The following is a 16965-nucleotide window of genomic DNA, read 5'->3' as shown; positions in this document are numbered from 1 at the left end:
AGAAATGCATCCCATAACCGAGCAGTCTAATGAAAATAAATGCTTCACGCAACTCCAAGAGCACTAATATTCCAACACAGTGCGGTTATTTGCTTTCCTGCGGGTGTTGCCATAATAATGAACCGCACTAGCCTGCCCAGCAGATAAACATAAGACTGGACACAGACTCATAATAATAAGCAGCACCCGCCAGCTCATATTAGGTGGGTGGTCCCGGACACGAGGCCTGTCTAAAAACAGCAGTAATTCTCTAGCCCACAATTTCTCCATTTTCTCTCTCCGCCGTACCTTTCTCCTCGGTTCGGAATTGCAAATTTATACAACGTTCCTTCAGAATTACTTTTAATTAAAATAAAAATGACTCGCACATTTTTTCGTCGTCAGCGCCCGGCGACCATTTGCGGTAGCAGAAGGCGTCGGGACGGTGGTGTGATGATAGAATATGGGACCGCGGATGAGGCGGGACGGATGGCATGGCGCTAAACCACCATCCGTTTCATGTCAGCCTCGCGCCGGAAAGCTCATGAATCAGGAAAATTAAAAACATCAAGCGGAAAGGCATTAAAATGCTCCCTGGCTGTTTGTGGTTTTGCACTCCCGGCTTTGTATGGATGCGCGGTCACTTTGGCCGCTGTTATTGAAGCTTTAGGTGAGGCTCGGATTTATTCTATCCCCACCACGTACCCACACTTCCTCGCTCTTACACCCGGAATGGAATTATGATTAGTATTTTAATAATTAATGATGTTAAAATTTAATTAAAATATTCCACGTTTCTCGTAAGTCGTCGGATCCCAACGGTGGCGGACCAAAAGCTACAAATCATGCCAGCAGGAGTAAATTTACAACCCGCAGCTAGTAGCAGCAGGGCAGTATGTAGCGTTGAGTTCGAACTCACACCGGTTGGGGATGCCACTTCCGTAAACGATCATTCGATTTTAATTCCCATCTACGGGTACGGTTGGTTCGAGTGGAGATTGCTTTTCCTGCCAGCTCATCTGCATAAATCTCACTTCAACTCTCCGGGGGAAAGAGCCTCACTTTGTTTTCGAGAGCATTATGAATATGGAGAGTGCTTTAAAACTTTCCCCTTTGAACTAAACCAGCATCCTTATGTTCCGGTTTTGCTCTATATCACGCCACACAGAAATCGACAGAGAGTGGAACTTTCCAGTACCTAGACGCGCAAAGTGTGGAATAAAACTATAACGTACACAAACACAGTAGAAGCAGACACGTTGGGAAAGTTATAATAAATTCCAACAATCCGGACCCATTCGAATGAGCCCGGAGGGCAGCGTCTGCCATATGTGTGTGCCTATACCTCAAAGTTTTCATAATTTCTCGGAGTTCCGACTTATGTGGGCGACCATGCGGGATGATGAAGGTATTACGGTAAGGTCATGGGGGTTTGAACGAGTTTCCGCGAATATATGCAATACGGTTGCGGGCTGCGGTGGTCTGGCTTATGATAAGCAATTATTTCATTTATGAAGCTTCCCGCATTTTTGATGAGAGTATAAGTTTAACAATTGATTTGCGTATTTGCTTGGAAGAAACTGGAGTAGGGTTAACTACCTCATTTCCGGCCTATTAAGCACAACCCGCACTTAGTCTTTTTTTAATCTAGCGCAGTTTAGCACCAAACGGAATGTTATTATTACTGATGGCTTTCAAATTTATTTACCTTTCCGCACGTACCGCAAGATTTAAAAAAGAGAAACCAATTGTTGAGATGTTGTCAAAAGTCTAACACTGCTTCTTGACACCAAACTCGGCCTACGGATTCTAAACTCGGCCTAACGCATTGAAACGCCATCGAAACGCCAATGAATTCACATCGGCCTATCGGAGGAAGATGAAAATTGATTCGGTCGGAGCGTTTCTTTTGTTTTGGAAATAATGGGTGCAAACCTTCATACCACGCGTTCTCATTGACTTCGTTCGGTAGCTTATTTACTCAAGTATCGTAACAAACGCATATTTGACTTGTTAACTCTGAAATCATGGATTTATTTGAAGTATTCTGCTAGATAGGCCCAAAATGGGCGATTAGGCCGAAGTAGTTCTCTACCCTATAGAGAAACCGAACGAGTAAAATATTTACTATGGATTTGAAATTTATGATTTAATCAGCAATGCGATTATTTTTCTTGGTTGCCATGTCAACTGTTATCTGTAATTTTGTAATTGTTTAACAAGCAGAGCACACAGTTGTATCTAGCGACTCGCAAATATTACTGTAAACATATCCGCCAAGATCAGTAAGCTCCACATTCGTAAAGATTACCAAGGATCGATTATGGCAGCCTAATAAACGCTCGCTGAAAGAAGAGATAACTCCCATAGTTTAATGTGAATTTACCAATAAACCTGCTTGCTCAGCACTCAAAAGTCTCTTTAACTCTCTTAAAATTGTTGTATATTAACGAAATGTCTATGGCTTTCTGAAATTTCATATGTTTCGCAGAGTGAATTTAGAGGACTTTCAGTTAAAATTACACTAGTTAACAAATAAAAGTAAACTAAATGAACTTCAATGTTTGACCTATGATCAGGCATGGAAAATCATTTACATTCATGTCATGCATTCATTTACATTCATTTGCCTCTAACTTTTTTCATCAACAGCATTCTACAAAACGATGTATAGAGCTTTTGTAGGTTTTGTTATTAACTACAACTTTTGCCCACAACTCAAATCTGTATCTCTTATGCATCACGAACTAGAGCGGGCAGAACTTATTACTGTTTTTCAGTGAATGTAAAATACATTCACTGAAAAACAGTAGTGGCTTCTGTTTGCTCTGGTTCGTCATGCATAAGAGATACGGATTTAAGTTGTTAACAAAAGTTGTAGTTAATAACAAAGCCTACAAAAACTTTATACATTATTTTGCGGAATTCTGTTGTTGAAAAAGTTAGGGACAAATGAATGTAAATGAATGCACGAAATGAATGCAAATGATTTTCCATGCCTGCCTATGATCCTTTTGAAACATCGTGCGCTGAATCCAAAAATGTAGTTAAAAAATCTCAGTGGGATTTTTTTCTAGAAACAGCTTAAAACGATATTTCACATTAAAAAAAAAACTTTGCTTTCTAAAATACAAATGTATCTGGCTGTAATAAAGCTAGATCAATTACTTCAACGTCAAATTAAAGGTGAGAAATTTTTATTTCGATCAACAAATCATTATTTTTCATTCAAAGTGTTTTTATGTTACTTCATACGGGAAGTTGGCGATTTTCAGAGTTGGTTGGAAATGCTAACATGAAGCTTTAGTGTGATAATTTATTAGCTAGAGAATGATCTTTTAGAAGAGGGTAGGTGGATAAAAGATCATTCTCTAGCTAATAAATCATCACACTAAAGCTTCATGTTAGCATTTCCAACCAACTCTGAAAATCGTTAACTTCGCGTATGAAGTAACATAAAAACACTTTGAATGTAACAACTCAAGGCGGGAGTAACCGTCAACAATGCTGATGATGGTACAGCACGCAACAACCACCCTACTGCCTTCTCTCTGAGATGACCAAGTTGGTCATGACGAGAGGAGCAACACAATAGGTGGGTAAAGAAGAATTGCATTATAACACACCATCGACTGGAAATGCTCTCGCACACGTGGGGCTTTAGGTAGTGATGAAACGTCGCTAGAACTATTCCACAGCCGCAGTCAGTTTATGAGCAAAAGAAGGACGCATATTTTTTGCCTGTAGACTTTGAGACATACTTCAAGTCTCCGCGTACATCGTACGGGTTAGGTAAAAGATGTGCGTCTAACTTTAAAAACTGTCGCATTAATGGCCCTTCGCTCATTTTCAACTTCTATTCAATTTTCATACTGCCGTACTCTAACGGAACTATCCACCTACCCTCTTCTAAAAGATCATTCTCTAGCTTATAAATTATCACACTAAAGCTTCATGTTAGCATTTCCAACCGATTATTTTTCAGTTAGATTAGTCTATAGTTGTAAGTAAATAGTTAGTTAAATGTTTTTGCGTCTTTCCCAAAATAATTTGATTTCAGCTAAGCAAGGTAATTTTTTTGAAGTGGTTGTGCCAACAATACCACTAATCTAACTAAAAAATAATGTCCAGTTAATCGAAAGCAAATTTTCACCTTTAATTTGACGTTAAAGTAATTGATATAACTTTATTATAGCTGGAGAAATTTGTATTTTAGAAAACAAACTTTTTTAGATGAAATATTGTTTTTTAGCTGTATCTAGAAAACTATGATACTGAGATTTTTCCTGACTAAATTTTTGGATTCATCACACGATTTTACATGGGAAATGACCATCAGCGTACAAAGTTCAAATATGCTGTAAACCTGGGACGAAACTTGACAATCGCGTAGCGATTTCGAGCCAATTTGCTGTAAAACAGCGTTGCCAGATTGTTTTAAAGCTTATCGGTATCGAAGGTATTAATCAATTAATTAATTTTATATTTTTGCCGTTTTTTAAAGCGAAAATTTTAACGATGGTGACGACTGGGACTTGAGGGGAGTTGCTTTGTTCAACGGCTTTCTCAGTCTTAAAGCAGTCTTTAATTTTTTAAATTTAATTTTTAAATTATCGTTGTCCTCAAGTGATCAAAATTGTGAGTACTTTTTCAATTAAATATCATTAAATGAAACCAAAATAAACCAAAAACAACGGCTAAACTATTGACAATAACGGCAAACAATATTTTCACTTGAAATAGGCCACAATCCCTCCCTTAGCTCAGTCGGTAAGGGCACAGCTACAAAGCAAGACCATGCTGGAGGTGGCTGGGTTCGATTCCCGGTCCGGTCTAGGAATTTTTCGGGTTGGAAAATTTCTCGACTTCCCTGGGCATAGAGTATAGAAAGACAAAAGAAGCTCTTCTGGATGAAGTTCGAGGAAAGTTCTAAGAAAAGTTGGAAAAACATCCGGGAATCTTCCAAGACACGAATTGAGAAACTTGGGCGATAATTTAAATAAACCATCGGAAAAAACGGATGTCACATCTAAAGGAAGCCAAAACAGTTTCGGAAACCGGAAGCAAATTTTCAGAACTAGCCATTTCCAGGGAAAGCCAGAAGAAGCTTGGAAAAACCTTCCAATAGAAGTAAAAAAAACCCATTGGCTTATGGTCAAACTTCCAGAAGAAGATGAAACAAATTTCTGGGAGAATTAATTAAACTTCCTGGAGAAGACGAAAGAAACTTTTTGGAGACGCTGGCAGAAACTTCCTAGGGTAGATTGAAAGAAACATCTGAAGAAAGTCGTAAGATAGAGCGCTTACGGAACAGTCGAAAGAAACAAGGACATGATTTCGGAAGAAAGAGATTCTTGGGGGATGTTCTAATGATCCAAAAAAAAATTCCTGATATTCATAAATCACCCCTGAAGACTCCGCAATTTCCCTGAAGTTAACGGAACATTCCTGAAATGCGCTTAGGAATATTGCATAATTCCTAGAAATTACTTAAGAGTTTTTGTAATTTCCTTCTCTAGTCATCCTCGAAGCGCTTGGAATTTCCCTGATTATAATGAGACTTCCAGAATATCTCTAATCATCTTTGAAGGTCTCTGGACTTTCTTGAAGATTACAAAATCTCTTAAGTGCTCACAATTTTCTTGAATTTATTGTAACATCAGCATTGAAATTCTCTGATCTTCCCGATTTTTTTAATGTTTTTAAAGTTATTGACTTTGGTATTAAAAAGCATAGAACTTCCCATAAAATGTTCTTACAATGTTCTAATGTTCATATAACTTCCTAAATTTGCATGAGCCCCTCAGGACATTGCTGAAGTTTTCGGAAATTGCCTGAGTTTCTCGGAACTCCTTTATAATTTCAGTAATTTCATTAATTAATTGATCTGTCCTGATGTTCTCCGCGCTTCACCAAAGTTTCTGAAATTCATTAAATTTCCCTGGACTTGTGAAGTTTCCAAAATATTTATGATGTTTCCTTAAGTTCACTGGAGTTCGCTGGAGTTTTCTGAAATTTCCGGGTTTTCAAATTTTAACAGAAGTTATTGAAACTGTCTTTAATTTATAGAAACTTACACAAAAGTCTGGACTTTTCTGAAGTTTCAGAACTTCTTAAATGTTCCTGCAGCTAGTGTGGATCCGCAATAAAAATCTGATAGCATCCTTGAAGTTCCAGGAAAGTTGAAAAAACTGGCGGGAGAAGATGAAAGAATCATTCGAGCGGAGGCTGAAGAAGCTTCCAAGGTAAGGTAGAAGAAAATTCCAGGGAAAGTTGGATGAAACTTCAGGGAGTTAAAAAAATGAATAAGGACTTCCGGAAGTAAAATAATGTTTAAAAAATATTTTTCGATTCCCTAGGAATTACCGGAAAAAGCCATCGACTATTTCTCGATTGATGGGTAGCCAAAAAACGTCGAGGAAATGCAAACATTAGTCGAAAGAGTATCAAGCATAAGGCATCTCTAGAGATGTTTGCTTAGAATTTTGAAGGCTCAAAAAATATGAGGTGTTTAAAGAGATACAAGTCTCTCACAAAAAAATTCTCCGAAATTCGAGCACGGCCAGGCAATAATAATTTTGATTATTAAAAAAAAACGGTATAAATCGGTATAAAATCTTAAAAATCGGTATTCTACGGAACCTTATCTGTATAGCGGTATCTAGTTTGGAAATCGGTAGAAATACCGATAAATCGGTATATCTGGCAACGCTGGTAAAATTCGAGCCAATTTCTGATTGGTCGATTTGACAGTAGCAATCGAATAAAAAGTACAGAGGTATCAAAGTTAACGTCAATGGCGTTGTTAATTGTTTATATTTGCGAAAGGAAAGTTGAAAAGTTGAATGCATTGTGTGTTTTAAGCGATGGATATTGTTGTTTGCTTATGGTTGTTTTCATTGTGTTGAGCAAAAATGATGTACAAGCTTCTAGACTGCGGTAGAAGCTCCGAATAAAATCCAAATAAAAATAGAAAAAAAACTATTTCATCATTCCTGGCATCATTGGCAACTCCGTCAAACATCACGCACAACTTTCCCAAGGGCATTCTTCAAGAACGATTGTCAAGTCCCGTCCCGGCTGTAAACTAGAGTTATCAGTATAGGGAACTGAAGGTAAGCTCGGTCCCTCACGAATTAGGAATATTTTAAAATAATAGAGAGATAATATGGTTATTTTGTCTAAATACGATGTTATATAAGAGACGCACGGAGAGAATAAAAGTAAATCTAGTTGCATGGCCAACTAATTGCTTTTTCTGCAAGGCTTGGCAACCCGCAATTTTGTATTTACTTCAAGTGACTTTTAATTTCAGCGACTGTCGTCTGCTTCAGCATCACGGGTAAAATGAATACTTTTTTAACCGTATCGGTAGTATTTGAAGACTGAATTTATGATAACTCTGAGTGAAACCAAATATACCACATTGGAGGGTATATTCTACAGAGCGTTGCACAAAAATTATTCACCCTGGGATTGTTGCTTCGTATGTATGAGTGAAATCTCTCTTTTTAAGTCTTTCACAAATTATACTAATTTTGAATCAACAATAGAAAAGGGCCCATTCCTCACAAATCGAAATCCGCCCACACAAACCAACACCATCATCGTGTAGGTAGAAGTTTCCCCTAACCGATGATGGTGTTGGTTTGCGTGGGTAGCCTTCGCTTTGTGAGTAAAGGGGTTTGGAACGGTTTGTTTACAAATGCTCATGGGCCCTTTTCTATTGTTGATCCAGAATTTCACTTTTCATACGCAAACTTAATTATAATTAAAATCTCAACAGTTTACCAGTGTCTGGCTGAAAGACAACCAACATCAACAATTAAATTCAACACCAATCTCAATACTTCCCACGCTTTTTTTCGTGAAGCGCTCGTGTTTATTTACATTGCTCGATTGGAACCGCGTTTGACGGTTCGATTGGAACTTTTGGCTTCAGTCTTTGCGCGTCTCTTATTTAACATCGTAAATCTGATTTTGTTCATCAAAAAACGTCGTCTTGACTGTTTTGAATAAAATAAGTGTGGTAGCAAAGTTTCAAAAAGCCATTTAGCTAACTACTGTTCATTTTAAAAAAGTGACAAAAATTTCGCTCTTAAAACATTGCGGGCAAGCCCGTCACCCCTAGGGGATAAGCCTGGCACTCTTCAACAAACAGGTTTTCTGCATTCGTGGGCACATATCCACAAATTTGTGTGGACCGTAGACATTCGCCAGCACATACCCCCCCCCCCTCCCTTAAAACTGTCCTCGTGATATGTGAACAGCCCCTTAATATAATGCAATCATTAAGGTAGATCTGTCAATTGCGGCACAAGAAAATTGAGCATATTTGTCAAATAAAAAAAGCTGTAACTTTGTATCGAAGTATGATAAAGATCAGAAATTTCCTGACTTTTCCTAACATTCGGAAACAAACATCTTGCTGTCAAACGAAGCTTTCAACGACTATAGGAGTAGTGCTACAAAAAAAGTGACACATTGTGCATTATAGTCTGAAAAGACCCAGGCTTCAACTTACTCCCACAATTTTTTTTTTGTTCACCTGCTCTTGATCTATTGACCTCAAAAGAAAGATTTAGGTTCCTAAAATGGCACACTGGCTAGGATTTTTCCAATTAAGCCATTTAGGTTACCTGGATCCGGTTCCGATGGACACTTCCAAAACCTCATATACTGGCAACGTCCAACGGCTCAAAATGTATGGTTTTTCATTCAGAAGTTAAAAGACATCATGTCATGGACCGTAACGTGAATCTCAAATAGAACACACCCTAAACCTCATGTGCTGGAGGTGTTCGATGGCTCAACATTAGACTGGCCCACATTTATAAGGGAGATTTTTTTTATAATTTAGATTTGTGTCATTAGGTGAGAAAACCACTCTCTGAAAATTTCAACTCATTCGGATGTAATACCTGTTCACTATCACGACTTTGAATGCCTTGATTATCGAACAACATTGCCGAAAATTGAAAATTCGTATGTCCCTTAATTGAGCATCATCTTAGAACTCCCGATCGCATAATCCTGCGTTGTTAAACGTTCCCCTCATCATCGATATCAAAAAAACATCCCTTGTAAACATAATCCCAGCAGTGAATAAAGTTTTCCAACCAGATAGTTGTTGATAAGCCCCATTCGGTGAACCCTATCGTGCTCCCTCGTCTCGATACCACTACTGATGTGACTGCTCGAAGGACACAACGCAGGACAATTAATTTATTCATTGCAGATAAAACCAACTCGTAGGATGATGTCCGCTTGTTCACCCCATCTAGATTTCAAAACCCAGCTTTCGATTCTGTAAACAACGTCTAACCGTGGGAACCGTAGCCAGCCGCACGCCGGCACGGGGCAGCTTTGCTCAAGCCCAGGCTGAAAACTGATCTAATCGGAAACCAAAGCCCTCAACATGGAACATCGCATCCATTTGTCGGTCTTCTTGCGGCTTCGAAAGCGTAGATGTACCTACCCCAGCCCCATGGCATCGCACGAAACTTTGACGCCGGAAAAGTATAATTAAAAAAGTTTGGAATTAATGTACGCAAGGCAGCACACCTTCGGCACAGGGTAAAATGTGCTCGCAATCTCGAGAGTCGTCTGAGTTGGTGAAAACATTGACAAGATTGGATGATTTCAAGGAAGTGATCCCAATTGAATTGAGATTTTCCGGTGAATTCGAACGCCTAGTCTTTACATGTGTGCTCACACTTGGGTTTAATTTCCGAAATGCATCGATTTGCCATCGTCGTCGTCGTCGTCGACTTCATCGTTGGAGAAGGATAATATTTACCAGCTACTTTAAACATTTCACCGTCTGTGAACACAATGAAGAGAAACTTTTTTCTGTTTGTTCTTCCAGCATGTGTGGGAAAGCGAACCGTACTTTTACTTTGACGGAAATAACGTTCCCTCGCTCACACATTATTAAAGAGCGTATATCAGAGGGGCGAAAGGATCAACAGAGTGTATCCCCCCCCCCCCTCCCACGCACGGACGTCCTCGCGTTGAGGTGCAACGTTCCAAAGGATTGCTGTAGCTATAAAAAGACTGAACATTCCTTCACCCACGTTCTCCTACGGTTTATCGAAGCTACATAGCACAGAGTAAGGTATTCCATATGCTAAATGGCGCGAGACTCTACCCGACCTCGTAATGTTCTCACACCCCAAGTTGGTCCAAGTTTTCCTTCTACACACTTGAAACCTTATTGGAATTCTTTGTATGCTTATATGTGCTTCGAATGCTGTTACGCTGCCTTTTTCTTGCCATCCATCTGCTATATCGTATTGAGAAAATTGGATATTAATTTTCAGCATTAGCATGATTTGATGAGGGTTTACATACATCCACACCATGATGCTGCTGCTGCTGCTGCCGCCGAGATGATCCTTGTGTACATATTGGCACAAGTTCCGAGGAGTATGCCGTCGAAAAGAGCACTTTGTAATCCAATAATCTAGTCTTGTGTTGGCTGTCAAGCCATCACCACGACGACTACAACGCACGACGGGATGAAACGATGAAAGTGCACACTCAATCTATTTAGCTCGACGCCGCCTACAGTCACCCCTGTATTATGGGTCACCCACAATTATGAACCATTTCCATTTGATTAACACGCAGAACTGACTGACCCATAACATTGACTAGCGGGTCCGTAATACCGGGGTGACTGTATTAGCTCGGTATTTATTTTTACTGAGATCTCAACCAAATTTCTGTTTTTTAGCTGACATCTCAGCAAAACTCTCGTTTGTTAGCTGAATCTCGGGTTGGTTTTCAATAATAGCTGGCAAAATAAAATGCCGAGCTAGTAGGCGGTGCCAATCTCAGCAAAACACATTAAGTGGGTGTGCTTAGCTTAGAACACACTCCTCGGCACCCATCATATTACACGGACACACAGCACTTGACACGTGGAAAAAGTGTGTATAGATATATGTCAAACCATTTTCGACATTTTGATTCACGTGTACGAAGTATTGCATGAGAGATTACATGGCGGGAGTCTTATGCCACGATGTAGTGTGTAGGCTGAAGAATTGGGTCCTAAGAAAGATTGACAGATTTTCTTCGTTGATTTTCTCTTTGCATCTCCGCGGTCAGTGGAAGACATTTCCAGCCAAGGTTGCCAAAAGTTTTTTAATAATAACTGGCAAAATGCATCCATTAAAACTGGAAGAAACTGGAGCATTACGAAAATTTGAACTTCATGAAAAAATGCAAATATCTGAGTTTAAAAAAATAAATAACCAATGATTTTTTCTTGGTAAGACTTCCCTGTTAAAAAAATCACGGAGCCGATAGTCGATACGGACCATTAAGTAGTAGCAATACCAATACTAAATTTTACATTACAAATCTATCTGAACTGTAAAAATTAACAAATATCCAATAAAATCGACATTTTCAATTGAGAACTTTGATAACTTACCGGAAGGAACCATTGGAATTTTATTTTGCGTTTTTGGAGCTGAGCAACGGCTACATCAGTCTTTGTAACTTCTGATAAGGCACGTTTAATGCGGGAAGAGTAACTTATTCGGATAAGTGACCCAGACAACCAGAAGTCGTATAACAATGTACAGACAGTATCGTAAATAACTATAGTTAAAGTCAACATCGCATATAAGTATGACATACATCGCATTATGTTGAAGTTAAATCGTATAGAATGCAAATTTCCGACCTATATGAGATGAATAATTTTTCCATTAAATCAGATTACATCGTAAGACTTTTCAGAATGAATTTGTTATGACAGATTACATCATATATGATGTCAAATCTAAACGAGTTGAAGAAATTAAAATTTGCACGTATATGACCTCCATTTTTGTAGCTGTATAAGCCCTTTTTTTGCATCATATACGATTTGATTGTTTGTATATCACAGAAACAACATTAAATACACGTGCATTCTGCTTGTGTCTGGGGATTGCTTGGGTCTAATACTTATACTATATTAATTATTAATTAGATGATCTTGGTTTTTATTCTGGAATATTTGTTATTTATTACTTGTGACTACATACATGACTCGATCTTTGAAGCCCCCATTTCGAAAATCTTTTTTTAATGCACCAAAGTATACCTTTAGCATCCATGTTGAAGATTAATGAGATATATTTGGAATTATGGTTATGTGAAATTATTGTAGGATAAAAGTGTGATGCGTGGAGGGGCTGTCAAAATCGGGTCATTACTGTATTTACCAAAAAAATCTACGTAACAAAATCCTGTTATTTAAGATAATATCAACGCAATTATTTGAAGATTCAATTTTGAGACTATTTTCCTTAACTATTGCTAAAAAATCGACAATTCTTTATTAGCAATAGTTTAAAAATTATTTATTTAACATGTATACATTTGTAATCGAAAACAAAACAGGTTCTCTTCTACCTTGAAATCTGGGAATCTTAAGTGAATTATATTTTTCCTGTTAAAATCTTTCTTCATTACTCAAGGAATTTTCAAATTGTCTTACCAAGATATTATTAAGAAAATTTTGCATTTTATAATGTAATCATTTTATTTTCCACGATTTTTCTTTCACTCCCTGAACTTAATGGATCCGGAGCAAATTTATAATTACGATAAAATCAATTTTAAAATTAAGAGGATTGAATAATTCTTCTCTTTTTTCATAATGGATATTTTCCACAGATTTCGAATATGATTTAATTCTGGTCTTAAGGGAAAGCTTACCGCTCAAAAAAAATACATTTTAATTTTTCTAAAAATGTTGGAGAAAGATAACAAAAATAAAAAAAAAAATATCACATTTTTCATATTTTTTAAAGAAAATTCACAGCCGAATGAAGGACAGCCGAGAAACAATGGTGGGCGGACGGTATCACCCACGACATGAACGTAGGGGATACTGTTTTCATGATATTGGGCATTGATCCAAGATCACAGATTTGTAAAAAAAATATCAGCCAATTTATAAAGAACTCATTTCAAGGGAGTTCTGAAATCTGCTCTTCAAATAAATTCTGAGGAACTTCAGAATCCATGCGAAACCTGAGAAAACCAAGGTAGTTCTGAATAAAATTTAAATGGAAATTATGAACAGGATTCAAAGGAAACTTATGGAAATTCATAGGAATTACCGGTTTTCATTCCTAATGATTTTTTAGAAAATATTGATGAGGATTCTGAGCATTATTTTGAGGCAATTCAAAGTAAAAATCCAATTTTGGAGATAGTTTCAAGAAGTTTCTAGAAGAAAAACAACCCAGACCGTAGTTCCATGCGAATTTTCGGAGAATACTTTGGGAGTATGCTAAACGGATGACTACAATAAAATCTGCAAATAATTCCAGTAGAACTTCAAAGGAATTCCAAGAGAGTTCTCAAGGGAATTCTGAACATAATTCAACGAAAATTCTGAAAATAATTCCAATATTTATGGAAAGTGCCAAGGCCATTCTATGGAATATTCCAAGAGAATTAAATTCCGAGGATAGCTCCGAAGTAATTTCGTGGAAAATTTCAAAGTCATCCCGAAGAGAAAATTTTAAAGAACATTTTCTTTTTTATTATAGTCACTTTAACACTTTTGGGAATTCTGAGCAGAACTAAAAAGGAATTCATATGGCAACTGCATGGGTCTATCAGAAGAATACTGGCAGTGGTTGCTGAGCAAAACTCTGTGTTTTTTTTCAGGAGTATTTTCCGATAGTAGAGAGTGTTCTGTAGAACATTTTCAAGAGTATTATGGAGCAAAGTATAAAAGAATGCCGTTCATTATCATGGGGACTAAACCGATCTTGTTGGTAGCATACCACTCTTGAACCACCTTGGAGTAGTGGCAGCTGGTCAAATCGGGCCAAAAGATGACTTCTCCCCTATGCTTGCGGATGAACGGCAATACACGCTTTTTCAGGCATTCTTCAATGTTAACTTGGGATGTCATTGTCGATGATGTGACGAATGGTTCCCTTTTCAGGCCACAAAAATCGCTTGCCAAAGCATGGCCTTCTTCGCAAACTTGTCGGCAAGCACCCACCCCCACGTCCAGTCACGATGTAAAACTTCTGAACGAGAAACTGCTTAAAATTGAGTTTGACGTATGTTTCATCATCGATCAAAGTGCAGCCCTTGTGTTTCGTCAAAACACGGTCGTACAAGAGCTTCATGTGCCGGTTCGGATGTTTGCTGGCTTTGTACGACTTGTATCTTTCCCTGACAAGGATGTTCAGCGCCGTTTGAAGGTTGGCGTTGTACCTTCTGGCCACATCTCGGACCGAAAGACCGGGGTTGGCTTTAACGCATCTCAACACCTTGCTGACGATCTTTGGTTCCAGTATTTTCGGAGGTCCACTGATTCCTTTCCACACTCAGGGTTTCCTTGTAGGTTTTGAGCACTCGAAAAACTGTTGTTTTCAGCATCTTCAGCACTTTAGCCAGCTTGGAACCGAACCACTCCAGATTTGCCAGGTGTTTGTGCACAATATTTTTTCTTCTTTCGAGTTCAATTTGACGATATTTCTGAAAGCGATCGACTACTTTGATCAAGCTTGCACCAGTTGTTCTGTGTAGAAGTGTTAACTAATCATTGTCAAAGATTTTCGATTCTCAACACTAGAGGCGTGCGAGGGGCGTATCAATTTACTTTTAGTCAGCCTTTTGAACAAATTCGAGATCCTGGACAACTAAAAACTAGATTCAAGATTTGGGGAAAAACTTTAATTCTGAACAATGGATTTTAATTTTTCTTTAATTTCCTGCTTAGAAAAATGTGTGACCCTGGATTTAGAAAAATCTTCAAGATTCTAAGAGTTTTTTTTTAATCTAATATTACAGGTATGGAAAAAATTCCAAGATTAAGGGACAAGAGAAGTTTTCAAGATCCAAAACTAGCAAAAATATTTGAAATGCTGATTGCGATTTTGAAGATCCAAAACTAGCAAAATTATTTGAAATTAATCAAATAACAGTCATTTTGAAAATTTTCAATAGCTTGGACTTGAAGTTCAATACATTAAGGCTTTGATTTTTGAGATGTTGGACATTAAGTTGTTGTTTTACCAAAAATAGCATATTTTTTAGGCAATTTGAAAACATGATTCTAATAAAGCCTGGTAAGCAGCTGAGAAGTAATGACGTTTTTACGTGCTACGGAATTGTACACGGAATTCTAAAAAATACATTCCTTTAGCATTTCTTGACCTAGTACGCAGTTCAAATAAATCGGTAAAGGAAAGATGGATTACAATAGTATCGTGATCGACGTGAAGGTGGCGCAAGGTGCGGAATAATGATATGTTCAATTGAGTTGTTTAACTTCGAAAAAATACACCGATTTTTATTCATCATCTGATAGAGCTTCGTTATCTGAGCAGAACGATATGTTTATCAATCCCGTAGACATTGACACTAAATATATTCGTTGACAACTCGCTCCAATACGATTCCCACCAAGAGGCGCTAAGATGGTGATTTTTTTTCTAATGTAATCGTACTTATTTAAAATAATTCCAGTGTACCAAAATTGATGAAATTTTAGATTTCGGTTCCATTTTCAATGCAGATAACGAATATGTATTTCACTCAAAACCCTTAAATAACCTAATTATTCCGTTAGGTAATGTTGGTGTTTGATGCAAAATAAATGATTTGGATGCATTTTAGCAACTTAACAACTAATTATTGTTGCTTTTAAAATTTGACGACTCGTCGCTATGACTTCAAAATTAAGTAAATGATACTCCCCTATAGCTGTCAAATTTACTTTCCTCGTATTTACATCCGAGTTATTAAACAAAGCGAAAGTCGTTGAAGACAATCGATCAATGTTACTTAGGTAAGACTTAATCCATTCTTCGGCTTAATTTTTGGAAATAACTGGATGCAGATGAAGCTGAATCTATCCGGTCAATACGGTGGATTACTCGATAAACGTAAAACGGAGTCGTGTTGATCAGTGGAGTGTAGTTGATTACAGAAGTTTCTCATAATGTATGTCCTGATGATGGTTTTAATGTCGAATGCAGCAGAAACAAGATGCATCCTTACGCTCTGAAGCAACTATTGCTATTGGAGAAAAATATGAGGTATTTTAGTCATCAGGTACACTCCACTAATCAACTCCACCCCGTTTTAAGAAACTAACATTTCAATGGGACGAAATTGATTTGATAAACCAAGACGAATACGAGCTCACGCAATCAACCTAAACCAGGTGACGGAGGAAACATTGCCCTAGCTGATGGTAATAATATTTTTCTTTGTGAGCTTTTGTTTCAAGGAAATTGATGGTTAAACCCGGATAAAAATAACCATTAATTTAAGATAAAATATCCTACAAAATACAATACATCCTTTTGTTGACAATAAACCTTATTGTAATTGTATTGTATTGGTTGAGTGATCTAATTGTCACTACAATAGGTTTACAATAAATTATTAGATATCAAAATTTTAAGCAATAAAAAAAAGAATAAAATTTATTGTAATGAGAGTAAATTTGTTCGAGAAAAATACGATTTGTTTTATAGTTACGGTAACTAATAACCCCCTTTTTCTATTGTAAAAGTCTCTTGAACAATAGATTATAATGTACAAAACAATAAGTTCTATTGTATTTTAATTCTTTTTGACAATAGAATGTATTGGTTGCTGCAATAGATTTTATTGCATTGTAACAATAGATTCTATTGTTTTTGTATGGTAAATGTTTATTCGGGAAGCTACCCGTAAAAAAAGAACGATAGAGGCACAATGAATAATACATAACTGTTACCGTTACTGGTAACAAATCGGTCGGTCTTTCCGGATATTTAACAGTCCATGATGTGATTTGTTCGAGAGAGTTATAATTTCCCTAAAGAGTATCAACAAACAATCAAAGTTTACATAATGTTCAGCTTAGTTATTTTAGGTTAACTTACGTTTAGTGTTTACTTCAGATCCGATATTTGTCGAATCTTTACAATATCTGTTTAATTAGTTTTATAATTTAGTGGT

The 16965-nt window shown here is 37.3% G+C and overlaps 1 protein-coding gene across 1 annotated transcript in view; it reads left to right on the top strand.

The window, feature by feature from the left end:
* The first annotated feature begins 1371 nt into the window (after positions 1-1371).
* Positions 1372-16965, top strand: part of LOC135700928 (keratin-associated protein 4-7-like) — a 35468-nt gene continuing 19874 nt past the window's right edge. Inside the window, exon 1 of the mRNA XM_065221599.1 lies at positions 1372-1395. Coding sequence (XP_065077671.1) covers positions 1372-1395 — 24 coding nt within the window. The remainder of the gene's footprint in view (positions 1396-16965) is intronic.

This window comes from Ochlerotatus camptorhynchus, unplaced genomic scaffold (genome assembly GCF_037179485.1).
Source record: "Ochlerotatus camptorhynchus isolate MF236.1 unplaced genomic scaffold, CSIRO-AGI_Acam_v1.1 ptg000144l, whole genome shotgun sequence".
NCBI lineage: Eukaryota > Metazoa > Arthropoda > Insecta > Diptera > Culicidae > Ochlerotatus > Ochlerotatus camptorhynchus.
The sequence above is the reverse complement of the archived record's forward strand: the minus strand, read 5'-3'. Positions and strand labels throughout refer to the sequence as shown.